The following is a 26,602-nucleotide window of genomic DNA, read 5'->3' on the forward strand; positions in this document are numbered from 1 at the left end:
GCTCCTTCTGGCCTTAAAACCTGCAGCAGCAGGTACTGCTTCCTTCTCAGACAGAGAGCACACCAGGCTGCGACGTGTGAGCATCACTTAAGAGTAACGCCACAGTGAAATCTTTGAAAGCAGTCGCAAAAATCTGTAAATGACTGGAGTCAACCACGGGGTTAACCCAAATAGCGTCGCGGCAGCCTCTTGGAGTGATACAAAACCATGCATTGATGGAAAGCGGAGGAGAAGGACAGGCATGGTACCCTGAGGCAAATCACCTCGCCCTGCACCACAGAGCCCTAAATGCAAAGATCTCAGTGAAAATAGAGGACAGGTAAGAGCAACCAGGGCTGAAGCTGTGTCCTGCCACAGACCCGGGGACTGGGACGTCACCACACTGCACCTTGAGCTCCTCAAATGCTGCTGAAGATGGAGCAGCAGCAATGCCAAGTGTGACTTTGACTCTGCGAATTGACTTTGGTGATGGAGAGCATTTACACTGAATGCAGATTGCGTTTCTGTGAAACCCAGTGCCGCAGCATATTACATCCTTCTAAACAATATTATTAAACTACCATAATAATCACCCTGCTCTTCAATCCAAGGTCTCAAAGCACATTACAGGCAGTAATGAAATAACTCACACAAGACCACTGCAAGGGAAAAGGGGATCATTACTGCTGCTGCTCACAGTCGTAAAGTCGTGCTTTCAGACACAGAATTTCATTGCGAGGAGCCAAGCACACAAGTGTCACCATATACTTCACTCTACTGAAGTCACGTACAGGTCCTGTCAAGGTTTTATCATCACTGACCCAATACTAGGTATTTTAGCTGAAGTTTCATGTCTTGAGACTCTTGTAATTACAAGAGACTCAGCTTTCATTTACAAGAAACAAAATGAAAACAATCCCCAGAAAAAAGCTATATTTGCGGATCTGAAGTTGGAAATCTGTTCAGTCTACCCTAAGACAGAAGGCAAATGAAAACAACAAAAATGTATTTTCTTTTTGTGCTTCAGATGCTCCCACTCTCTTAAGGAGCTCCGGTATCTTCTTGGGGGCTGAGTCAAGATTTCTGTCCGTGTGTGGCCACCAGTCCTGCACCGCTGGCACGAAGTCAGCTGGCTGTGACGAAGTCCTGACCTCTGCATGGGGGAAGCCACCCCAAGAGACATTTCCAGATCGCGCAAGAGCCTTATGGCAGAGCTAAGGACAGAATCCAGATCTTAATTACTCCACGCTTCACATTAAAGAGGAATTGTTAATACACAAGTGAGTTAACTGGCAACTCGCTAGAGCAAACGCAATGCAACATCTTGCAATTCAGACTTGTAGCTGGAGCTCAGAGGAGCCAAGTTCAAACTCACGACTCCCCACCACTTTCCTGCGTCACCTAAAGCCAGCCCCTCACCCATCACACCTCGTTTTCCAGAAGCACAACTCCTTCTGATTTATTACATTGGCTTCTGTGCCATTAGCAAGGTTTCAGTGGTGGGTAAGGGACCGAGCATCATCCTGCACATAGGACAGAGCCCACGACTGGATAGAAGAGCGCCGAGAAACAGCCCAGACACCAGCGCTGGCGCTTTGGTGGGCAAATGTGTGACCACAGTGATAAGGTGATGGATCGCACTGGACTGTTTCTCTTCCGTGCTACACAACATCCCTCATCGACTGGGACTGACAAACCCACATCGGTCAGGCTTACAATGTGTGCGAATCTGAAATCAGCGGTAACAAAGGGGAAACAAATGGGAGTTTCTAAGAACATCTGCTGTACGTTTCAGAAATATCAGAACTTGGGTCTTCATCTTATTTTTCCTTTAAATATATATTGTAAAGTTTAGAAAGCTAACAACTTTCTAGGTTTCCTACCCCCAAAATGCCTGCGATGTGTTTACATGTAATACCAATTTTTCCAGCTTTTAACAGTAAAAGAAGCATTAAATGGGCTAACTGCCCCCCAAGCCAAAAAACTTCCATCTCTAGCCATAAAAACAACTGTGTAATTTGTCCTTGGGGAAGCGGGGAATAGCCATGGTGGATGACGAATAGCTAAGCCATATGCATTCCCTTCCTATCTACACCAAAAAGAAATTAAGCAGCTATCAGCTTACCGTGGAAGGCAGAGCCACAAGCAATAATTTTTGTGAACGATAACCTGGCACGTCTTCTCTGCTGCATCGGCTGCTGCTGTTGCTCATGCTGGGAAGGTCCTTGGAGCTACTTCAGACCCCCACATCTGCATCTGACCCTGGTCTTTCCTGCATGCTGGGGACTTGGGGGGAAGGACTTCGGAGGTCACTGTTGGACTGTGACCATGAACGGCTTTACGGAGGCAGAACAACCTGTATTTTCCTACATAAAAGTCAATGACAATCTGGCACTAATTAAATCAGTGCTTCTTTTCCCCTCTCTGCATTAAAGAACTATACTGTGTTTAATTAATTAATAATTGGATTAATGCACATAAGTACCTGCACAGTGAGAAATTACTAGGGAGTAAAGGGCTCTCTACTTCAGCAGAGAAAGGTACAACCAAAGCCAATGGCTGAAGAGGCGTACAAATTCAATGAAAAATAAACCAGACATTTCAAAGCATGCAGGAGATAAGCATCAGGAAAAAAAGGTCTTGTAGCCTTTAAATCAGTTTCTTCCTGAAATACAGGCTTTAACTGGTTACACACCAGTTAAACATCTCAGTGTAGGAGCAATTAGGTGAATTCCTACAATTTGAACTGTGTAGGGGGTCAGAGCAGGTGATCTAATAACCCTCTGACCTTAAGACTATGAATCTGTTCATTCACTATCCTATCACACTGCCAAACCTCTGCAAAACCTCTGCTTCCATCTCTAAAGCAGAAAACATCACAAGCAGGAAAAATAGAGGAGCTCCCATGAGCTATGCTGAGAGGTCTACGAAAAAAATCACTTTCATCAGCAAATAAATAAATAGAACGGTATTGCAACAGTGAATAGCACATTAGTATCAAAAATTGTAATACAATAATAGTACAAAAATAATGGTATTACGACTACAGGAAAAGAACTATCATCTTCAATTAATTATTTTTTTCCTACAGTTAAAATTATTCCTTAAATGCAGTAAACTCTTGAGGGGCAGAGAATTAAAGAATTGGCATTTTTTTCTATGTTACATTATAATCCCCTTAAAGGGAGGAGATATATATGGGGGGAGGGGGTATTTCATACTCATGACATGATTTATGGTCAATATGCTGGAAGGCCACGGAAACTAGCTCCAACTGTTCTCTTAGATGAGAATTTGTCTCTAATAGTCTCATATGAACCCAGCTAAATATATTTTCTCATTTCACACTCAGACAATCACTAAGGGTTCAAACCCACACCCATCTGTAGCAATGGCAGAAATCCCATTGACTTCACTGAGAGCAGGATAAAACTCATTTTTTGAAGGTGTTACAGCACAATTATAGTCACATTTTCAAAAGTATCCATGAGACAGAAGAGTGGGGTTTGTTTTTTTTTTTTTAAAGATTATATTAGCAGAGAAAATGAAGTTGGGGTTCTTTTATACCAGCTCTGATGTAGACCTAAAGAGCCTGGTGTAAGTGCCAAGCGCACAGCACCAAAGCGTTCAACCCACGATCTACGTTACGAGACCACATGGAAATCTGGGAAGTATCTATATTCTCAAGTCACTTCTAAAAATCATTCACAGGCATTTTTGATGATTTTACCTGTGGCTGCTGTGCCACCTATCCTACAAATCAGTTTTGACCGAACAGAATGAAAGATTGCAACACAATTCAAGGTGGGGAAAGGATAAACTCTAAAGAAATAAGATCAGGCTGTTATTCATTTAAGGTACTTTCACATCCTGACAGTTCCATGATTTCTGGGAAAGATTTATCTTGTCCTAACAACATAATTTCTCAAGTGTCATGACTCAACTGGACCTGTAGAAGAGGCAGGACTGAGAACCAGGTGCCAGGTGGGAGCTGGTACAGTGCGGTGTGCCTGGTTTCACACCACCGACAGCATGGATGCAGTGAAGGAGAGGGGATGTCTCTGTTTGGAGGGTGGGAGAAGTGATCCCGTGGTGATTCTGAAATCACACCAGCATGGAAAATACTACCAAATTGGAACAATTTAGTCTTGTCTTTAAAAAAAAAAAAGTATACGCAACTTGCAATTGCAATTCAGTGAATATTTTTGGCAAAGACTCACTTAGGAAGGGTGCTTTGTGGACTCTATAAACCATTTATTTCTAACGCACTCAGAGTTGCATTTATACCTTTTTTCTTTTTAAAGGCAACTGAACATGCACTTTTGTATTTTAGGTGTAATTTCTAATTACATGCACAATTGCTAATCCATCTGTTTACTACATACTGTAAATGTCTGTAGTTATATATGCTTGAATAATTATTGAAAATTAAATATTGTAAACAGTCAAATTAATTTCTCTCAGCATACGAAATTGCAGGAAGGCTGCAACATGATAAAATATTACATGTCCCCAGAAATGGAACAAGTCACTCCTACCCCACACCTCACTGAATGTGTTTATTGCTGTTTTGTAACAGATAGGAAACTTTTTAATCCAAAAATTTGTAACAAGAAGAATCTGAAAAGCTCCATTACACTCTGCTATCAGTGAAAGAGTGATTTAAAAGGAATGTGGCCTGCAAATGTTTCAGCCATGTTGGAACAAGAAAATCATGTTTCTTAGGTGAGGCAAGTTGCTGCTAACGCTTTCTTATTCCTATCCTGTTAGAATCACCATAGGAATATAAACAACAAAATTTTTCTTTTGTTGGTTTATTTATAACATTGCATGGCAATAATGCTATTCAAGAAGCCCCAAGCAGGAAAACATGGGAACACACAATATTTGAATATACATTACCCACTCCCAGAAGAGACACAGCCTTTCCTCCCAGTTTTCTGTGCAAAACGGAGTTGGGCCATAAAGCCCCGCTACTGCTATGGTCATTTTTGGCTTAAACTGTGTGTGTTATGCATTAATAGGTTTTCCATCCAGATCAGATCATCTCTTTTGAGCTTCTGAATAACAACAGCCAGGGAATTTCACCACTCCGCTCCTTTGTTTGGACGATAACTTTGGAATAGCACCTTTACAGCTAAAATTATCCTGAGTCAGAAAAATAAGATTATTTCTAGTCTGAATTTCTCTAACTTTACTTTCCACTGACTTCCATGCCTTTTATCTGTTAGATGAAAGAAAACTTTTGCCAGAAATCCTGTCCCCATGTAGGCACACACAAACTATGAAGGCATCACCTCTTAAATTTTTCTTGACAAATTATACAGCTGAATTTCTTCAGCTCCTCAATAGTAAGGTGGTGCAAATTTTAGATTTTATAAAAGGTGATAGAAAACCCCACTGATGTGATCCTTCTCAGTAGATGGCTTGATGGAGGGTCCAGACATGCTCGAAAAGAGATGAGAATCTGGCTCTAAATGTTTGACTTCATCATTTAATAGTGAGTCCCACTGCCTACACAGAGAGGTAGCTGAAGAAAATTTAAGATCTTAACTCTGGTACATGTGTCTACACACACACCGTTATTAACGAGACATCGGGTACCCAGATGCCTTCCCGGATCCTACCCTGGCTGTAGACAACAGGTCTCTCTCTAAATCCCCTCTACAAAACCCCTTGAGCTACAGTGTAGGAGGAAGGGATGAGGATATTCCATTAGATATTCTATTTTTTAACTATGGTGAAGAGAGTAGCCAGCTTTTCTAGAACATAAAGGAATTTCATCTTTCAGGAGCACAGCTGGACATCGTGTTTGAAAAGTTCAGCCTTCCTAGGTGCCTCTGCCCTCGTATCCCAATGAAACCACAGCTAAGCCCTTTATTGTAAGATTGTCACTGTCTTTCTTTTCTCATGAAAATGGAAAAGAAGAGGAGAGCAGGGAAAAAAACTAAACTTATAAACATGCCATTAAAGGAAAAATTACAAAAAATCCACTTTGAATATTTTTGCTGAAAAATCCTTTAATTTAAAAAAATGCAAAAGAAATAAAAAAAAACCCCAACCCTTTGCAACTTGTGCAAAATTTTGGGAAAAAGAAATTAAATATTTTATATATGTATACAGATACACCTCAGAGAGCAGGAGGGAAATCTCTCTGTAGCTATAGATGCAGGATATATATACCCTACATACAATCTGGGCAAATCCCTTGCACTCCCTCCCTTTCAGCTCTGCAAGATGCCAGGAGCTGCAGCCCCAGGACAAAGCCCACGGCACACGGGGTCACGCCGGCACCTTGCCAGCAAGGGACCGAACTGCCCGCTCCTGGATTGTAAAAGCCTGGTCTCTGCTCCTTCTCGCACCAACAGGGCCCAGGAACAAACTTAGCGCTGATCAATACCGCCTTGGTTTTTCTGCCGCATCCCCATCTGCTTTTTCCCATCTGTTGTCTCAAGCTCCCCTTAAACTGTGAGCTTTTCGGTGTAGCAACCATCTTTTACTCCATTTATCCTGCCAAGCACAGCAGGGTGCCGCCTCGTGACTGCAGCTACAAAGGTGCTACAATATTGCAAATAAATATTAAAAAAAAAAGTCATCCTTTCAGCTACCAAAAGGCAGCACAGGTTTTGCTTTTCCTCACTGAGTTCTTAGTTCTGAATTATTTTTAATTACTAAATGAAGAAAAACAAAACAAAACAAACAAAAAAACCCACAATCCCTCTTCCTTTTCTTGCAGGACTCAATGTGAAGAAATTAAGGTATCTTGAGGATACGTTTCTGGGTTGTTTTTTTTTTTACCCAAAGGCACTATCAGACGTGAGGGTGACCATTCATGGTGGGAAAAGCAAAGTCCATGCAAATATATGGGTGAAACAGTTTTGAACATGGAATATTTTCTGTGTGATGCAACTGTCTTTATACAGTCAGTTCAACAAAAAATATATTATTTTCTTCATGTTTCCATTTCTTTTCCTCATGTTTGTTCATAAGCCAAAATGACCTCTCTCTACATGGAAATTTTCTCTTCTCTGACATTTTTGTTTTCCCATTAAAACTTTCATTATGTTCTCAGTGCTGCACTTTTGCTGCTAACAAAGCAGCCAGGTAAAGAGGTCAGGCTGATGCCTTGCAGGGAGTTTGTAAAATCCCAGCTATTGTGCACAATGACTCCAAGCAGAAAATAGACACAGAAGTTTGGAGGTGGAGAGGAAACCTCTTCCTGCAGGCTGGATGAATAAAAAACCCTTGAGCTCCTCTCTCCTCAACACCAAGTAGCAGGAGGAGAGCACGAACCAACAGATCGGAGCTGAGCTCACGAGTGGGAGGTGAAGCCGCTCCGTCCAGCTGACCGAAGAAGAACTCTGTCTAAATCCTGCCTGTTTGCCGCTCCGATGCCGGTCTGTGCATCGCTCAGGAAAGGACTCTGTCCTCAGCAAGCGAACCCAACTCAAGCTGAGGGGTTTCCACACATATAAATTCAGGTCATGTGCAATCTCACTGAGTCGAAGCTGCAGTTTGCCCCAGTAGACTACTTTAGAGTTAATTCTGGTCATGTGGTTGCTTTTTTTTTTTTTTTTTTGCTTTAATACATAACATTGCCTTAATCAGTTTGGATTACATTAAGTGTTACAAGAAAGAAATAAAAACCCCGAGAGAAATCTCCTAAGAAATTATAGACTTACTTGAAAAATATCTACAGCATCACGCATATTTAAGCTGTTAATACCATCTAACATTTTTCCATCCCTGCACCTACTCTGGGTAATCCTGTGTGTGTTTATTCTGTTTAATCAATCTAATTCACATCTACTCAATAAATTAAATTTAGCAACAATTATTTTTTGTGTCATTTGTAGTATCTTCCCAGGTCCTACCTCAAGAGCTGCCTCAAACACATAGAATAATAAGGAAAAAGAGACAAATCTCCATCCCTGGTTGCCTCTCCTAAAGGATCTCTCTGAATAATATAAGTGATGGGCATACAACATTTCTTCAGAGATTTAAAATACCCACCTTGTTCTCATGTTAACAAAAATAACTTTAACATCTTTGAGCAATGACAGCATCTTTCCATAATAATATCTTCTTAAGGAGAAGATGGTCAAATTCTCAGGCAGCACAAAACATATCATTCAGCTGAAGCTGTAGCACCATAAGCACCTGTGCTTCTTTAAGCAACTTCTTTTTTATACTGCACATTTTATTACATAGTGTCTGCGATTCAAATGAAGGTCAGAAAATACAAGCATATGGTGAATGGAAGCAAAATTAATTACAGCCAAAATATTCTCTTGCAGAGCAGACTTACATTTATCTTTTGGGTATTATGGCTACATTAAAAAAAATGTGAATGTGCACTGCTGTTCATATGCTGTTGGTAAGTTAAAATTCAGGAAATAATACTTAGTTTTCAAACCAATTCCCTTCAAGATCTGAAAAGCTACTTGCTAATTACCATACAAATAGATCACTGCAGCACAGATTCCTTGCACGTAACTCATCTGACAAAAACATGAAATTTCTCTCAGAAGGCAACAAACCCACAGTAGATCATGACATCAACTCATATTCACAGGATGCAACGAGTAAACATGTTTGTGCACAGAAAGTACAAGCAAATGTAACATTGAGAAAGAAAGAGTACGATTCTTGGGGAGTAGTGTGGGACTCCAGGGCTCTGGGTTCACTTCCTTGCTTCACGACAGCATCAGACAAGCTGCTCAGGGCTGCGCCTGCAGCAGGCTGATGGGGAAGGGGTTTGCTTCACCCACCCAGGAGACAAGAGTCAGCTCTGCCCTTACAGCGCTCGGGAGGCTTCATCAGAGCCACCTACATCTCCTTGCCCCTGTGCGAACTGGAATCCTTCCTTGCCTGTGGGCAACCCAGGCTTGCCTTTGGGTGAGAGGAAAAGCAAGGGGAGGAAGGGTTGAAAGGCAGGGATGGGAAATGGTGGGGTAATTGGAAACAGGATAGGAAATAGGATACGAAATAGGCGCTACTGGGGCTCCCATGTGCCCAGATAACTTCTGTGCACGAGGTAGGGAATGCCGGTGCTGAGTCAACCTTGCTTTCAAGGTTCAGCAGGGCAGGCTGGGCTGTGACTTCAGCCAGTAAGGCTTTGCACTGCATGGGGCCAGTGGCTTTGAAGGCAAATTAAGACCAAATCTTTATTATGGGCACAAAATGAGTTAGTCCCTTCCTTTGCCTCAGTTCCCTGCTTGTTAAAAAAGGAACAACGGTGCTGCTCTACCTTACCATACAGCATTAAGGAGTTAGCTACCATGGGAGGAGAAACCACATATGTACACCAGGTGAGGAAGTACAGGCATAGCGGAATCCACATGATGATCAATGTAAAACCAAGGTTACAAGAGCAGGGTCCCTTGTAGGGAGATGGTTTTTAAGATCTAACTTCAGAGCTCTGCAGAAAGCTTTGTATAATGTGAAAGCTATGATTAGGGGGGTCTTCTGATATTTAATCCCCAGATACTGCTTTATTTTTATACATATACGTCTCCTGTTAAATTAAGCTCTGTGTGTCTAGACATATGGCAATACGATCTGTACAATTATATAGATAAGGTCACATACTTAACTGGCAACAGGACTACTAACTTCAAAGAAGTTGTGTCAATCTTCCCAGGAAGAGAAAAGCACTCTCATTAACATAAAGGGAAGGGAGAGAGAGAGGGGAGAGTAATTTCACAGAAAATAATTAGCTTTGGTTATAACAGCATAACTCTAATGGAGACAGAGAGTCATAAAGAAAAGGAAAATTAACACAAATCTGCTGTTAACCTTGATTTTTGACCAGACCAGTTCAGCTGCACTGCAAGGTGATGAGGCTCTGGAGGCTTAATAGGTGCTGACACAACCTCCTATGTGATGGAAGACAAAGAATTAATAGTTGGTGATTACTGACATTATGATGGCTTATGCAAACACACCTGTCTTCACAGTTGCCTTCTCTTTTTATTCCCATTTCCAAGCATTTCTTTTTTAATATTTACATGCAGCATAGGTCAATCGCATTGTCCCAGACAGGAAATATCTCCATCTTTTTTTGTTCGTACCAAGGACTGGATGCAAACCCAGAGTAAAATATAGCTGCAGTCCTTGCTTTTAACTTCCAATCCATAAAGAGATATTAGAAAGTGCTCACACAATAATGTGAAGATACACAATTCAAGCCACTAAAAGTGCCTGTCCTAAGATGACACTATGAGTGTATTCATTGCAATGGAGCAAAAGGGAAAAAAGCTGATTCAATATTGTCTGCTTGGGATTTGCAGGGTCCAACATCATAGATATGTGTAGCACCTCTGATGGTTGAGCAAAAGGTAAATGCAAGTTACTTAATTGATTAAAAAGCAGTAAGAAATCAAAAGAAAACAAAAAGCAACTGCTCTCCCCCCCCAAGCCTTCACCTCATCTGGGATAACATCACATATTTTATCTCATCATGCCTAACTCATCAACCTAATTCCCCCTGCCAGAGTTCAGGCTTGGACCACAAGCAATTACTGTAACGCAGGGGCATTCACTGCTATTATCATAATAGTGTATGGAGGGATATGACAAGTATCCACAGCATATGCATTGTGAATACATTTAACAGGGCTCTGACTCGGTACTTGTGGTACACAGTTGCACCCAATCATCTCAGTTACGCTTCTGTCATTGATAATAATTCTTTCAAAAGTATTTGGCTACCTGGAAGTGACTGCAACAGCCCTAATTACAAATTAGTGAGGGAATAGTGCAGCATATGAAAAAAGTAGATGGTTTCTTGACGAGTTCTGACTAGTCATGGCTTCTGGGAATTTATGAATAGAGAAACAGGACTGACAGACAAGGTAGAAAAAATAGTTTCACAGCTAAGCTGATAGCCAATGTTAGTTCTGAATAGGACAGAAGATCTGCTCTGCTGATGTTTTTGAAAATATGAAATGACTGCTGTAATGTACAACAATGTAAATTTATGAGATTAACAGCAAAATCCTTGCTGTTCCAGAATGGGTGCTGGGGCAGGACAGGAGGAAGCTTTTTGGTTATCAGGCAGTAACCTTCTCCATCAGCAAATACTGACTCATTGGCCCTCGCCACGCTGTTGCCCTTCAGACTTAAGTCTCTACTGAGGCAAACGGGGAGTTCGGGTTAAAAACTGATGTTGCATTGAATAAGTGAAGACACAATGGTCCAGTCAAGGCAATGGGGATGCTCCTGAAGCTTCCTACTGTGAAAGAGGACTAAAAAGGTCATCATGGAGATGTAAAGAAAGGTTAAAATTTCTATAAGCCATGTTTAAATCTGCTGATTACAAAGAAATGGCATTTATGAGCAGTATTGTATCTTCTAATGCCATTTTAAAAGAGGCACTTGATACTGGAGACATCCAGCAATCTCAAGTGTATTCAGTGCTTCATGAATCAAAACCCACTGCTAGCAGAAATCAGGTCTGTTCAGGAGAGATGATAAAGCTGGATTTATTATTTTATTAATAGCAGCATTACTGTAGCCTCAACTAAGGTGACACAGCTCACACCTTTATCCCCTCCACAGATAACACATACAGAGTAAGAAGGGAATCGCTGCCAGTGAGGAGGGAAGAGATGGGCTGACTGAGCTCAAATTTTCTCATTTTCAGTGGAATCAGTGGTCTGGCACTAGACATACTTAATCTAAAAAAGTTTTATATTCCTCTTCATCCTACAATTTCAGAAGTGATGCTCCTCTTTCTTTTTATATGCCTATGAATACGTGACTGTGTGTGGATGTCTATTAACGCCAAGATGCCTGAAAAATCAATAGCTTGTATTTCCACAGCCTATTTGATCTGCAAACTGTCTACTGTGAATTAATTTCCAGGACAATCACATGAGGTAAGAAAATATTTCCACTTACACAGAAAAAGAAAAACAGTGAGGTTAGGTGACTCACTCAAAGTCAAAAGAACAGTTCATGTCACAGCTGGGCTGCAGCTCAGGAGTTAATTGAACATTTGCGCCAGGGAATAAACATGCACTGGCAAGCAGATGGACTTGATGATTTACATCCTTCCCTCCCTGTTTGGCTTTTTTTTCTCTCTTTTTTTCTTAATTATTACTATTATTATTGTTATTATGACAAGTTCCTTGAGGCAGGAACTTTGTCTAGTATGCTGTACAGTGCCTAGCAGGCTTTTAGGTCCCACTATGACTAAGCACGTAACTCCAACATCCATGGTCCTTTGATTTGCTAGCTGCTAACCCTGGGCTCAGAACATTGGAAATATGATGTCTAGTAAAGAATGAGCCATCCCAAAGCAGAAATTAAAGCTTTTAAAGTGCTCAGAAGCTCAGTTTTTAACAGTGAGCATATTATAAAGAAGTCATTAAGAGCCATGCTTTTAAATAATATTGAAAAGTGAAAGAAAAGAGTAGATCATTTAGCATGTGTTGATACAACATGAATTACAGAAGGTGGAAGTCAGCTAATGTGCTAAGGGAACTACATTGTAAAAATCTGTTTTAGTTATGGATAGGTACAGATCAGTGATGGATATACTGGGCTGGACTCTGCAACTGTTGCTGAACTCAGCATTTGTACAAACAGTGTTAGAGATCACAGAAGGAAGGGAAACCAATTCCTCAAGTTCACATTTGATTGATTGACGAGACCTACAATCAATGGTTTCATCCTCTGCAAGGTCTTCTATGGTCTTGGCGAGGTCAGCTGAACTGCAGGGACACTTACAGGATGGATGGCAGTGAGCACGGCGTGAACTGCACAGCCAGTTTACATCGCACACACAGCTGCCAAACGGGACTCCAAAACCAACCTATGTGCAGGAGGTGCCACCAGGCACCCTGCAGAAGGAGCCTCCAGGGGGAGGGAGGTGATCTGCAACACCCGCAAAATTCAACACATGCATTTCCCAATTGGATCACTATAGCACCTCTGGAGGGAGGTGGCAGGTTAGACTACACAATCCAAACGACAAAAAAGCTAAAGGCCTTCATTTACAAAACATCAAAGATCTTACTTCAGAGGAAGTTTATTAAGAGTTTAGCAGCATGCTAAACTGCAACATCAACTGCGATGTCAGGCAGGTCCCCCAGTAATGCAGCCGACCCTCCATGACGGGGTGGGAACTGGGAGAATCAGGGGTCAATGAACATAGAAAGCTGCCCATTCTTGAAGAACAGAATTTTTTTTTAAAAATGTAGCATGAAATGCCCCTTACCAGAGCGACAAACGGACCGAGGCAGTACTAAGTTTAGCTTGATATTGTTGATCCAAAGTCCCTTAGAAATATCATCAAAAAGTATTTTGTTTAATCTTTCCAAATGGTCTGGCATTTACCTTTAATTATTACATGGTGGAAGGTTTCAAATGCCCCTTGCTTTACAGAATCAATGTATGTTAGTCTTTCTCCTCACCCAATGCAACTTGGGTTTAAACCTGAAAGATGCACAAGGCTGTAGTAGGGACTAAGTTGCCTCCACTTCCATTTGTTGTCCATATTGCCTTCTGCATCGCCTACAGTACAGCAGGAATGTTAATAACTGGATCATTAAGATCACTGAAGTTTGCCTCCCAGAGCAAGCTGTGTCCCCTTGAGATGGTATCTACCGCAAAATCCCAGCAGAATTGAAAAATTCTGGAGTATTTAACCATCTTTGTTCCTCTGCTGGAAAAACAAAAGCAAAAACATGACAAACATGGGCCTTGGAGAACAAGAATTTCTCTCAGAGTCCCAAGAGTGCTCTCCTGAATATACAAACCACTATTCTTTCTCTCTGCTCTCTGGCATACCTTTATTTCTGGGCTGAAAAGAGGCACTGGGTAGCCAGCAGCTATACTGCTGGCAACCTTCAGGACACAGTGCAGCAGCAGAGCACTGGATTTGGCTCAGTCTGTGAGAGCAAAGAACATGTGTGGGACTTTCTTGGGACAAACCAGACAAAAGCATCCAGAAAAATCAGGATGTATGGCAGGAGGGTGAAGCAGTGCTTTAATATGGCAGGGCAAATGTGGCATTCAGCCCCAGCAGGATCCTATGCTGGCTGTCTTACTGAGTGCAAAAGAAAGCAAAGCCCAGCCTACTGAGAAGAGTAGCATTCATTTCAACTCAATTCTGACACTCACTAACCCCATATTAGCTTATATAAATATTAATACTTCTTCAGCATGAAAATATCCAGTCTCTTTCCAAATTCAGATGTAGATGTGACAGAAGCAGAATCAGTGCTCTGGAAACATGTACTGACCTACATATATTATTTCTAAACCTACCAGTGGATCTTGCCTTAAATACTGTAGCAAATACTATTTTGGGAGTGCCAGGGATCTGCCTCTGTTTAAACAGTGCCAACAAGAGACTAAGCAAGGTGTAACCAAATTTTTCAGACACACCAGCATAATTTTAGAGTAAATTCATTAACATCAATGTGCAAGAGAGTGAAATTTGGTCTGTTGGCATGTTAGTTAAAGTATCTCTTAATCTAATCTACATAAGACTGAAGAGAAGTTTATTGGGTTTGTCCAGTATATGTGCAACACTGAACAAAATAATGTAATGCTTTGAATTAAAATTCATTGTTTTCTTCGGAGCACAGAAAAGTAATAAATCAATGCAGTAAATTACCCCTGTGCTGTGCTGTGAAATTAACACCCATATACATGAAATAAAAATAAGAATTTATGACCCTAATCAATCAATTTATTTTAATTAACTCCATTATCTGTTTTATTTACCTTCTTCCACAGGCCTCTCACCCCAAAATAACTCACTCAGCTTGGGGAGGCCATGGCACTTCCATGGGCTCGCCTGGGAGCCAACCGGCCCAGCCACCACACCAGCAGCTCTGTCTTCCTCCTCTTCCTCCTTCTCAGCCCCATCTCACACCACCCGCCAAGGAGCAAAGTCCTGTGACCCTGTGCTCCACCAAAGCAAGCCTGAACCCTCCCCAGCATAAAAGTCAGGCTAAGAGGGAAACTCCTGGCTCCCCCAGCAGCCACACCAGGGTTTAGGCTGACCCGTGGCTGCTGGAGGTGCCAAGCACTGGGAACACTTCCATTGCTGCTGGGTGCACGACGTGGCTGGGAAACCCTGCGCAGGGGATGCCCTTCCCTGCGGTCACGTAACCTAGTGAGTCGCTTCAGCTATTTGAAAAACAAGTTACCTACCCCCCTCACAAAACTGTGCCTTGCAATACCTCTTGCCCACTATAAAGAAAAATCCTGATTTGCTCTCTTGGACCTGCTAAACTTAGGCAGCGGTCTCCACCAGTTTGCAGAACAAGGCTGCCTTGTTCTCAAGCACCAATGATTTATGGTTTCACATGTACTCATGGGCTACATTATTCACTTAGTGCTTGTACGTATGAATATCAGCTCATGAGATAGAAGTGCATGCTGAGGTGTAGGGTGACGCTCGGCTCTATGTTAGAAAAAATAATCCAGGTGAGAAAACAAAGACTTTCATGGGAGGTTGCTCACACTGCCTTTGCGTACCCATTCAGCTGCACTCACGTTCCCTCCTCCTCCCCTGGAGCACCCATATAAACCCTAAATCCACAGAACCCCCGCCACCCATGGGCACTTGTGCTGCCGCAGCAGAGCCAGCCCCTGGCGAGAGCATGGGTTGCCCAGGGTGACTTTAGTGCCAAAATCTTGCTCTCAGCAGCTTTTTAGCAGCCCTTGGCTCCTGCAGGAGCAACTCTTCCTCTCTTTGAAATCTATAGAGCAAATTGCAGGTGATAATCCCGAAAGGTCTGAAGACTGCCTTCAAACAGACCCAAATCCATGTGATGTATTTGCAGTTTGACAGTACCTAAAATAGCCACCCAGAGCTGTGCCAGTCTATAAAAATGTAGGAAGTGACAGGTTGTCTACTAAAAGGTTTCTTCTACCTACAGTCACAGCATACAAGGAGTATCATTCCTTCCACTATCCAGATAATAAATTAAGATTGTAAGATTTGGCTGCAGTTATTGTCCTGTATGTGAACCCGGAATAAAACCTGGACTCCCTATGTGTCCGCTTGGTGCCTTGATCAGATGGCAACATATGCAGCAGTACATGTGCCTCCAGAAATCTGCATGACCTGCATGAGCTATAAAGCATCTGAAAGTGAGATCCAGAGGAAGGCAAACACAGACATTGCTGAGCTCCAAGGACCACTGAGGAGCATGAGACTGTGCAAAGGTGGAGGGGAACATGCCATGAGCAGGGTGCAGCAACACCCAGGGCATTCCTCTTTGTGATGGCAAGGACCATCCAAAAAAAAGATGGGGTTACCCACCTCACCCAGGCTGCAGATAACCGCATCTTCTGGAGTCAAGGCAAAAATGTCTGAAACACCACCCACCCACGCACCAGACACACACCATAAGCTATGACATGCCCTGTGCACTCTCTGCACTTTGTAATAAACCCAACTTTGTTGGTACAAAGCACCAAGTCCTAAAAATAAGAGGGCACAGGAGGCCAAGGTTAATAATGCCTTATTCTCCAGCAATAGTGGGAGATATCTTGCTGCAATATAGCCAGGTGATCTAAGGAAGTGATCTGTGAACCATGATCCATGCTCCTCTGCAGTGGAGAAAGCCAAACTCCTCTCTCTTACCTGTTTTCCTGAGCCTCTAAATAATCTGGGCTTAGGGATACTCATTTCTGGCTGCAAACCCAGTCAGAGGTTTAACCCTGAGCACTTTAGCAAAGCCCAATCAGTTGGGGATTGGAGAAACTTCTTAGTACCCTAAGAGCATCCGTACGCTCCAGCCGACTCCCCATCTCTAGTTGAGGCCAATTTCTGCCACCTCCCGTGAAAGGATGTAAAAAACGTGGGATGCAGCCTTCGTGTTGCCTCAGCATCTGGTTAGTCACAGGAACGAGATGTCAGTTTGTTGGCACTGTTTAAACTTCCAAAGTGACACAGAAAATAAAAGATCCTCTTTCTCACAAATGACTGCTCTCCCCCAACGGCCAGAACATGCTTGCTCAACTCATGTATGTGGCAATTGCTGCATATTTGGGTTCACACTAAACCTTTTCGTCTTGATTATACAGCACGCTGCCACATTTAGGGTTGCTGTGCAAACCGCTACGTGAGTTAACGCTGTGCTGAATCCCAGCAAGCATACAGGGCCAGCACGCTACAAACCTCTTCTGCATGTACAGAAGTCACCTGTATAAAACAACCAGAGTGTAAAACGCTGGTTTAGAGAAACTAGTGCACTGCAGGGAGATGGCTGAAAGAAGCCTGGTCAGAGACCTCCAGGGGCACTCTCTAGGAAAATCCATTATGCTTTTATTCTTCAGACATCAGCATCCCGTTGGGAGAAAGCCTCCTGATGTTGAGGCCAGGCAGGCAGAGCTCACCACACGTTGACACTTTCTTCCCAACAGAGAACAAAGTCCTTGTGTTCAAAATGACAAACTTCCCTTTTGCGGCAAGGCACCTCTGTGCACACACGGTCTATCAGCCCCATCATTTTCAAAGGCAAAAACAAATTAAAAGAGGACGCCTTGCCTGGCTCTCACTGCTCTGTGCTTGGCATCGAGGTGGATAGAAGGGGACGGTTTATCCCCTCCATGACAAATCCCCAGCGAGCCAACAGCCAGGATGCTAACCGAACGCAACGGGGGACCACTGGGGGTTGCCCAAGCAGCAACGTTACTCATCCTGAAGCCTTGAATTTCTCAGACAGCAATTTCCTCAGCGCAAAACGAAGACGAACCATCTCCAGTGTTAGCTGCGAGAAGGAAGATCTCCTTGTAAGGGAAAAGTATTCCTGCCCACAGCTCCCGCAGGAGGAAGAGCCGCTCCACACGGCGTGCTACCGGGCTAGGGTGCTGCGGAACTGCAGAGCACCCGGCCCCGGTCCTCAGCACGGCCTCACCCATGCGGATAAGCTGTGTGGATAAGCGGAGCTGTGCCAAGCAGCTTGCTCTGCGGGAGGACCCGACGGGAGGGAAGCACAAGCATTAAACACTGCGGAGTCCTAACTCTGCTACTTTGCCCAGATGGGATTTAAGGGGTGGGGAGGGGGAGAAGGGATGCAGATGGAAGAGCCATCTTCGACCATTTCAAGTGTTAAAAATAAGTGAGATGTGTGCCTTAGGGCTCGGCAGATTGAACACAGTGATTATACATGCTTCATGATTCTTCACCTGGGCTTATGCCTGAAAAGATCCTGACCTCTTCTTATGCTACACATTGCAATAGGATTGCCCAGCCAAATGTTGAAAACCTATTTAGTGAATGTCATTTTCCTAGACCAAATTAAAGATGTTCCCTCTCAGGTCTATTCCTTCTGGTTTTCTAGCTCTTTACAAATTTGCAGCAGACATAAATAAACTTTTTTTTAAAAAAAATCAAAAGCCCAGAACAAAACAAGCATTACAACCAGCATGAGAGCTGTGTGAATCCTCTGAACTACTTTATCAAAGTAGCCTATTGCTGCAAAAGAGCCCCTCAACTATCTAGCTCTGGACCATGCTGGAGGGTGCCCACCAGCCAAATAAAGAGCAAGGGATGGCCAGGTACATGCTGGAGCGAGGACCACCTGAGGCCAAGCACAGGCAGGCACCCAGCAGAGCATCCACAACCTCGGGATATGTCTCCTGGGCAATTTCTTCATCAACGAGGCACTGGGGATGCCTGGTTCATCAAAGACCCCGAGGGCATAGAGATGTGCAGAGCCGGTCTGCACAGGCGCAACGCTCTGCCGCAGCGGGGCCAGGCCAGATAACGGCAGCACTTTAACTTAAAACCATATCTGCGATGCTGCACCCACAGGCTACATCCCCAGCTGTTACAAATCAATGCAAACACATCGACTTTTTTTTTTTTTTAAAGGCCAGAGGGACTTTTAGATTATCTAAACTGTCTTTTTGTATAAAACAAGCTGTAGAATTACATCCAGCTACTGTACTGTGGAGCCTAACTGCATGTGCTGGACAATTGTCATGACACTCACTTCAGCGGTGACACACCGGCTTACAAAGGACAAGATGCCGCTCTATAAATTGCAACAGCTTGAATCTGCTTCCTAGCATTGCTCTGCAGACTCAGTGTAGCAAAGTCTCATCCTTATAGGCACAGGGAAGAGGCAACAGCCAGAAGCTATCTGGTGACCTACAGAAGAGCAATTGCTGCAGCAGCACAACTGCAGCACGTCATCTGCCAGTGCGTTCACGTACCGATGCAAAAGAGGATGCTTTAGACACATACAAGTTGCTTTAGACACATAACCAACCAGAAAACAGAGGTTTGGAAAGCAATGCAACACCAGCAGATCCTGAAGGGGAGAAAGCTGATAAATATTTAAATTGCCTATTCCCACCACTGTAAGGCAGCAGGATTTCGTTACCTGTTTTGGGATTGATTACGAAGAAGTTCTGGGGATTTCCACTTGTAATCCGGTAAGTCAGTTTTTCACTAGTGCTGGAGTCAGGGTCCTGGGCTTGGATCTGAATGACAGATACATCCTTTGGGGAGTTTTCCATGACAGCTGGGTAATAGATAGGTTCAGAGGTGAGGGGGGCATTGTCATTTACATCCTCCACTTCAATGTAGACTTCGATGGTAGTGTAGAGTGGGACGACACCATGATCAGTCGCATACACTGTCAACCAGTAGGATTTGGTCGTCTCCCGGTCAAGAATATCTGCTGTGTAGATAACTCCTGCAGAAAAACAGCAAGCAGAGGATCTCAGGACTAGAATCAATGAAACATCACATCTATTTTGATTTGGCTGTACTACAGAACTGTGTTCAGCATATAACAAATGCTCCACCCTTAGAAAAATAAAAGTTGTGCATAAAATGAAAACAGGAACTTGCACTTGGGCATTGTTCCCTGAACCCTGCTCAACACCTCAATCTTTTGTCCCAAGAAATTCGTGTGGGACATAAAAAAGACGGATTTTTGTAAGTGTCCTAATGTCATAGCCAATTTTTTGCTGGGACTGCAGCTGGCAGAGAAACAGAAAAGACACCATCATTTTCTGCTGGTGATGCGAACTTGTATAAACCTTGGTAGACAGGGATATCACCATTGACAACTGCACAAAGTGGCTTCTCTTTTCAGACTCCTGCCAGTGCCCTTGCTAAAGAAGAAAAACTAGGTGGCAGTTTAAAATAAATCCAATCAAGTTCAGAAAATAGATGGTAAATTTAATAATGAGATCACTTATAGCACTATGCCAAAATTCTGGATAACATGCAATCAAAAGCTCACATAGTAAAAGCTCTTAGACAACCTGTATATCCTCTTTTATCACGGAGAAAGGAAGGGTTTGGCCACTCTACCTACTGGTTTAATATCAGCTGGTTTCCTACCTGGTCCTAAGAAACCAGAAGGTGTGTTTCTATATAAAAGAGCTGCAGAGAGGCATGGAACCCACCACTGCATTGAAGTATCACCCCCACTCCCGCATGGTCCCTGCCATGAAGGACTTCCATCAACCTCATTTCTGCCTTAAGTGATTTAGAAATCTATCCTGCTCCTGAAATGAACACCAGAACTATGAGGAAAACAGGTAAAAACATATATAGGGCCTGTAAAACAGAAACACCTGCGAGCACTGGAAGACCTGCTCGCATTTGTGTAATCCAAACCTTCACTGACTTCAGCACTGAACACAAAAGCACAGAGGAACAAATACACCAATACCACACACACGACCGCACCAGCATCAAAATAAGCAAATGCACTTTCCCACCACTTCTGTGATGCATATACCAAGAACGTTTTCCTCTCCTAATACAGCATTGTTAAATCTTGGGTTACACAATAATATAGTAGATCTCAAGCTTGAGATACACTAAAAAGGACAGTTTGCAGATGTTGTGGTTTAAGCCCAGCCAGTAACAAAGTACCACAAAGCCGCTCGCTCACTCCTCCCCCCACATGTCCTGATGGGATGAGGAAAAAATATAAAGAAACACTCGTGGTTTGAGACAAGGACAGGGAGGGATCACTCACCACCTATGGTTACGGGCAAAAGACAGGCTCAACGTGGGGAAGAAACAAAATCAATTTAATTTACTACAAATCAAACCAAACCAAGGATATTAGGAAGTAAAACCAAACCTTAGAACAACCTCCTGCTCCCCGCTACCAAAACCCCGGCACACAAACCCAAAGCAGCAGACCATCACGTCATGTCATTAGTAGATGGAAACTGGTGGAGAAGTTGCAGGGGAAGAAGGAACAAGAGAAACCTAAATTTAGTGTCAGATGTGCTTAACGCTACTTAGGACAACATTATCAGTTAATCACTGAGGAAAGAGGTGTTCTAAGACCAGCTCCAATAATGGATGTACATGTCTGTTTGGCTTTGGGGGCTTTTTTTAAGTATCAGACTGCACTGAAGGTTCCTATGACAGCCTGAAGTCTTAGAAAAGCTTTGAAGACACTGGAATAGGCAGAGAGGTGGTTTTGGCAGGCTTTGGGCACTGCTAAGGAAGGTGCAGGCTCTGGGCTCAGCCACTCCACAGAGCATGGGGTGCCAAGAAGGGATCCTCCTCACCAGTCCTACCATCAATCCCTCTTAATGAAGTATGTGAAGTTCAGAAGTAATTTATCTGCATTATTCCTCAGTCTTACAAGTTATGCATCAAATCTGGCTTTTTAAATTATACCAGCAATTAATCCCTTTATGACACTGGATTCAGACAAGACCTTTGGTTTAAAAGTTAACTGGTAAGTCTATTCCATTTCTTGAAGAGCAGCCATGAAAATGATGGCCCTGTGCTCCTGAGACATCCGCAGAAGGGATGGATTTGGTGGCATGATAGAGCTTCTGATGTCTAACACCATGAACAGCTTTGGTCCCAACCTCCCCAGAGATTTCACAGCAGAACACATCCTATGCTGAAGTTTACTGGCAAACTTACTAAATTGCTTTTATGAGGGGTAGCAGCAAGAGGCGAATGATGTAACTTCTGTCCTCAGCGACCACCACCCCAGGCACAAGACAGAGAAGCCCACCGAGCGAGAAGGGATGCTGCCTGTCCCAGGGAGTCAGGTCCTGGCTCCTGACATCCCCCGTCCACCTCTGCTCTGGGCAGGAGGCAGCACAGAACTCACCACACAGCTATAGAGATGCCTGATGTACTTGCTTACAGGATACATCCTCTTTTTAAATTTTTCTAAGTAATTTTTTCAAGTTTGAGATTTTTTTATTATGTTTTTTTAATGCTAGTTTTAACTGACAAGTATTTTCCTACAATTTGATCAACCATATAGTGAGGAAGGGGAAAGGAGCAGTACCAATTCCAGCCATGTATGGGCTTAGGTCTTTTTCTAGTAACTTCAGATCCATGTCTTTCTCGCTCAGATATATTATTCACCCAACAAAGGTGAGAAACATAGCACTGGAGGACAAAGGCAGAGTGTATTCTAAATATTCTTGTCAGCAGCAGCTTGTGCTACATAATGACTTTCTGTAGAAACATGGGTGAAATATGTAGTGAACTGTGATGAGAATGCCTAGAAGTCCAGAAGAGAAATTACATTGCAGGGATGAGAAGAGCCCATAATAAATGACAACCTGTGGAAATAAATAAATAAAATAAAATCCACGTGGGCAAGGATGAGGCAAAAAATGATGAACATTAGCAGCCCTAGAGATGTAGATTTATTCAGAAGACAAGAAGAATTATTTTGGTTCTTTAAACAAAATTTGAAATAAGTACGGTTTTCCCCCAGTGAGAGCACAGAAGGTTTTAGCAGATTAACCTCTGTTTATGAAGCTGAATTTCACCAATACTGAGCTGATAATAAATCTATCTTCTGAGTCATTCTTTCATTTTATTACTCCTGGCAACAGTTACTTTCCATTTCTGTATTTCAGAGGGAAAGGATCATTGAACAAGTGTTAGCAACTGCCAACGGGTCTGCTACACTGGTTCTTCTTTTTACTTTTGATTTATTAAAAGGTCCCAGATATAAATTAATTCCTTTTGCTCAATATGTCTTGTCATTTCACCTGTCACCACCACACAGCAGCTTGATAAATAAGAAGGTCTTTGTTCACTTTCAGGTTTTCCACGTGGAAACTCTCCCGTCGCCCTGGGAAAGCTTTCTACCATGTTTTTGAATTTCCTGCACAAAGTGCCTCCTTGCTGTCTATCCAAATATGGGTCTAAAGTTAGTACCGACAAGAATACACATGCTGCCCAAATATTTAATTGATCTCTACGTAGGTATGGGTGACACCTTCCACATGGATGTCAAATGTCATCTTCATATGAGGTGTTAACTCTGAAGACTAATGATGACACTTGACTATCAGCACTGCTTCTTCATCAGTATGGCAGGAAAGCAAAAAGGCTGATAGAGCTGGCATCAGGAGTTGCAAAATATTTCCTGGGGCAGTCCATAGGTAGGCTCTCACTCACTTTAGCTGACTGAAAGTATGGGAAAGGCCAAGAATATCCCTGGATAAGAGCACAACAGATTCAGAAAAGACCTCACTTACTTCAAAGCTTATAGATATTAACAGATACTAAAGAAAGACAAAGCTTTGTTTTCAGGGCCAGCAGGGATGAGGGGAGGAGAGGCTTTTCTTTGACAGCTTTTGTGGTACACTCTTCCCAGCTGCCTGCTAATTAGAAAAGAAACATGAACAAGGTAATGAAGCCTGAGCTAAACAAATCAAGAAGGAAGAAGAAACACCAGCAGAGATCCTGAAAATCTCAAAGTGATTAAAAAAGAAAAAGTTCCAAGATTTTGCAGACGCATTTCTGAACAAGACAGAAAACCAGATGTTCCCATCCACTGAGACGCTACACCACGGAGGCACTACTGCATTTCTACATGCGGCAGCTGAAATCCAGCCGAGCAGTCTGTAAGCCAGCTCTTTATGTCACCCTCGGCCAGATTTTGCAGCATCCCTGAAGGACTGAAGCCAGCATTTCCTCAGGCCCAGGGCAGCCTTCGAAATAAAGCCAGCCATCAATCCAAAAAAGCGGAGCCACCGATATGCTTGCCACTGCATTCCTCCAAGTACATTTGCCCTATGCGATTCGCCAAGCACCACGTGCATTACAGACACTATAAGTGAAAAATAACAACAGAGTGCATTAATCTCTGATTAAAATCCTGGGCACATTTATATGTAAATTAAGTGCAGCCCTTGGGCTTGGCAATGTGCCAGCAATGCAAAGGTTGTGTGCTTGTTTCTCTTAAAGGCTTGTTTTCCTTCTTTCCCCGGGAAAATAATGGGATAATTTTTTTCTGTATGGCTCCTGCAAGTGGCACACAGTGAGATGCTGCATTATGAAGGGTGAAGGCAAAAAAAAATAGGAGTGAGAAGCTAGTGGATATTAAAGTGGACAAAGAATGGGCAAACTGGATTTCCTTCCTGCCTCTCCCACCAGTTTGCTGCACATCTTTCAGCAGACCCCTTTAAATGACACGTTCCACTCAAAAATTATCTCAAAGTTATGTATTTACTATAGTCACGAGAAACCCAAGAGGCTCTTAAAACAAAAAGAGATTAGAGAAAAGCATTATTTCTTTCCTCACCTCTTTTTTGCCCCCTGTTTGTTTACCTTACGTGTTTGACAGTACTTTGTGTATAGGTCGCGTGATGAATGGACCTGCCACAGCTCTGCAACAGAGTGTTTACTGGAGCTGTCAGCCCGGGTGTTTACATAGGTGCCCATCACCATGGATATCTGCTTTGCACATACGTTCCTCCTAAAAGTCAGATCATCCTTCATGAATACTCTCAATAGAGCAAACATTGAAAAGAGTTCAATTCTGGTTAGTTTTTTTCAAGGCAAGATTAAAAGACAACTTGGTGGTCTGTAAGAAGCTGGGCGAGGAAAAGACAGAGGAGAGTAATGAGGCTCTTTAATCTAGCTGAGAAAAGTAAATCAAGGTCTGATGGCTGAGAGTCAATGGCAGAAAAAGGAGAGTGCAAATACTCAACACGGAGGATATCTGGCAGGAGCAACTGCTTGCCAGGGACAGGCCAGAATCTCCCATCATTTGGCATCTTGGTACTAGGACGAGACAGTATAACCTATTCTCCTACCCAAGTTATTGGCCTAGATGCAAAAAATAGTGTAGCATGTGATTTTGCTGAGCTACTCGGTAGCCTGTTATAAAAGTTGCCAGTGTAAGTGGTCAATACTCTTAGTTTCAGTAAATGATGAATAAGATGCGGGGAGGTTCATGCACAGACAGAAAGAGAACTGACTTGGAAGTATCTGCTACTCTTCCAAAAATTTCTATCACATGTTTAGTGTTACAGAAAATCCCTTAATTTTCTCTTTTTCAAAATACTGCAGTGGTTTTGCAGTGGGACATCCTGCTTAATACCATCAGCTCTTCTCAGTCATTCAGTTGAGAAGAGCCTCAATGACAAGATGTTGCTTGTTCTTCTCATCTCTTTTCAGGAATATGAGGTAATTGCACAAATCTGCATCTCAGACTGGGAAATTAGGAAAGGCCAGATAAAGTGAACAGCCCACTTATTCCCAAAGCCTGGCCCAGGAGTGGCCATAGAGGAGGGCAGGAGGAGTGGGAGGCAGCAAAGGCAGAGCCTGTCCTCAGCACAAGCTGCAGCACGGGATGGAGGTGACGCTACGGCAGCACACCCCCAGTGATCCCAGCTGTCAGACTGTGGCACGCTCCTTCCCACCGAAAGCCAGCTCCTTGCTAGTATAAATGCTCGACAAAGTGCTTAAAGTAGCTATAAAAATATTTAATCTTTAAGATGACTGAAGGACTAAGAGTGGTGGATGCACCTTCCTGACTCCAGCCCCCAGGGTACCTGCAAACTCACCCTCAATATGTGCAAGGGCCACGTCAGCTTCTGCCATACAAAGTGCTACAAAAATGCATTTCCAGAGCCCTAAGTCTGCCTCTCCCTCCTCCAGCTTCAAAACAAAGGGGCTCAGTGCAAAATAGCTACAAAGCAGAAGCTGGTTTGTCCCCAAATTAAAATGACAGGAATGAGGCAGAGTCAGGAATGCCTACTGACAGAGAAGAACTCAGGGCTCTGTTTCATCCCTCAAATTCAAAGGAAGAAAAGAAAAATCAGTGATTCTGAAATGCTACTAATTATTCATGACCCTCATCAAAGACTCCGCCAGTCGTGGCAGTAAACACAACACCTTGCTTGTCACTGAGCTGTCAGCCAAAGGTCCTTGCTTGCATTGCCTTGCTAGGAAAAAAAATTATAAATAAACGCACCTTTAGAAGAAAACAGTTGAATAATGATTTTTTTTTTTTTTTTTTTCCCAAAACTTGCCCGTCTAAAATACAGAGGGGAAGAGTTTACATACACCTCATATGTCCCCACTGAGATGAAAGCTTTCCATCTGCCTACCCCCGCTCCTGCCCCTCAAGCTCCACCACATCCTGCCCCCACACATCGTCGCACCAGGGGGGGCATGGAAAGGTTTGTGAGCGTAAATGCAAATGTCAGAGCTAATCCGGATTGCTTGCATTTAGCAAAGACGTGATTTTTGAAGGACACTTAGCAGAGAGCTATCGTAGGCAGGAAAAGTTTAAAAATACTGCAAGCCCATTATTCTTCGAAGCAATGAACATAAAATCAACCAAAATGGCATGATTTGTAGACAGGAATTTCACACCCAATCAAGGAAGAA

General features: G+C 43.0%; 1 protein-coding gene across 2 annotated transcripts in view; it reads right to left on the reverse strand.

The window, feature by feature from the left end:
* Nucleotides 1-26,602, reverse strand: part of FAT3 (FAT atypical cadherin 3) — a 331,100-nt gene that overhangs the window by 212,314 nt on the left and 92,184 nt on the right. For both annotated transcript variants that reach the window (XM_075050110.1, XM_075050109.1), the window contains exon 2: nucleotides 19,341-19,655. In XM_075050110.1, coding sequence (XP_074906211.1) covers nucleotides 19,341-19,655 — 315 coding nt within the window. The remainder of the gene's footprint in view (nucleotides 1-19,340; nucleotides 19,656-26,602) is intronic.

The sequence above is a fragment of the Buteo buteo genome, chromosome 18 (assembly GCF_964188355.1).
Source record: "Buteo buteo chromosome 18, bButBut1.hap1.1, whole genome shotgun sequence".
NCBI classification, from domain to species: Eukaryota; Metazoa; Chordata; class Aves; order Accipitriformes; family Accipitridae; genus Buteo; species Buteo buteo.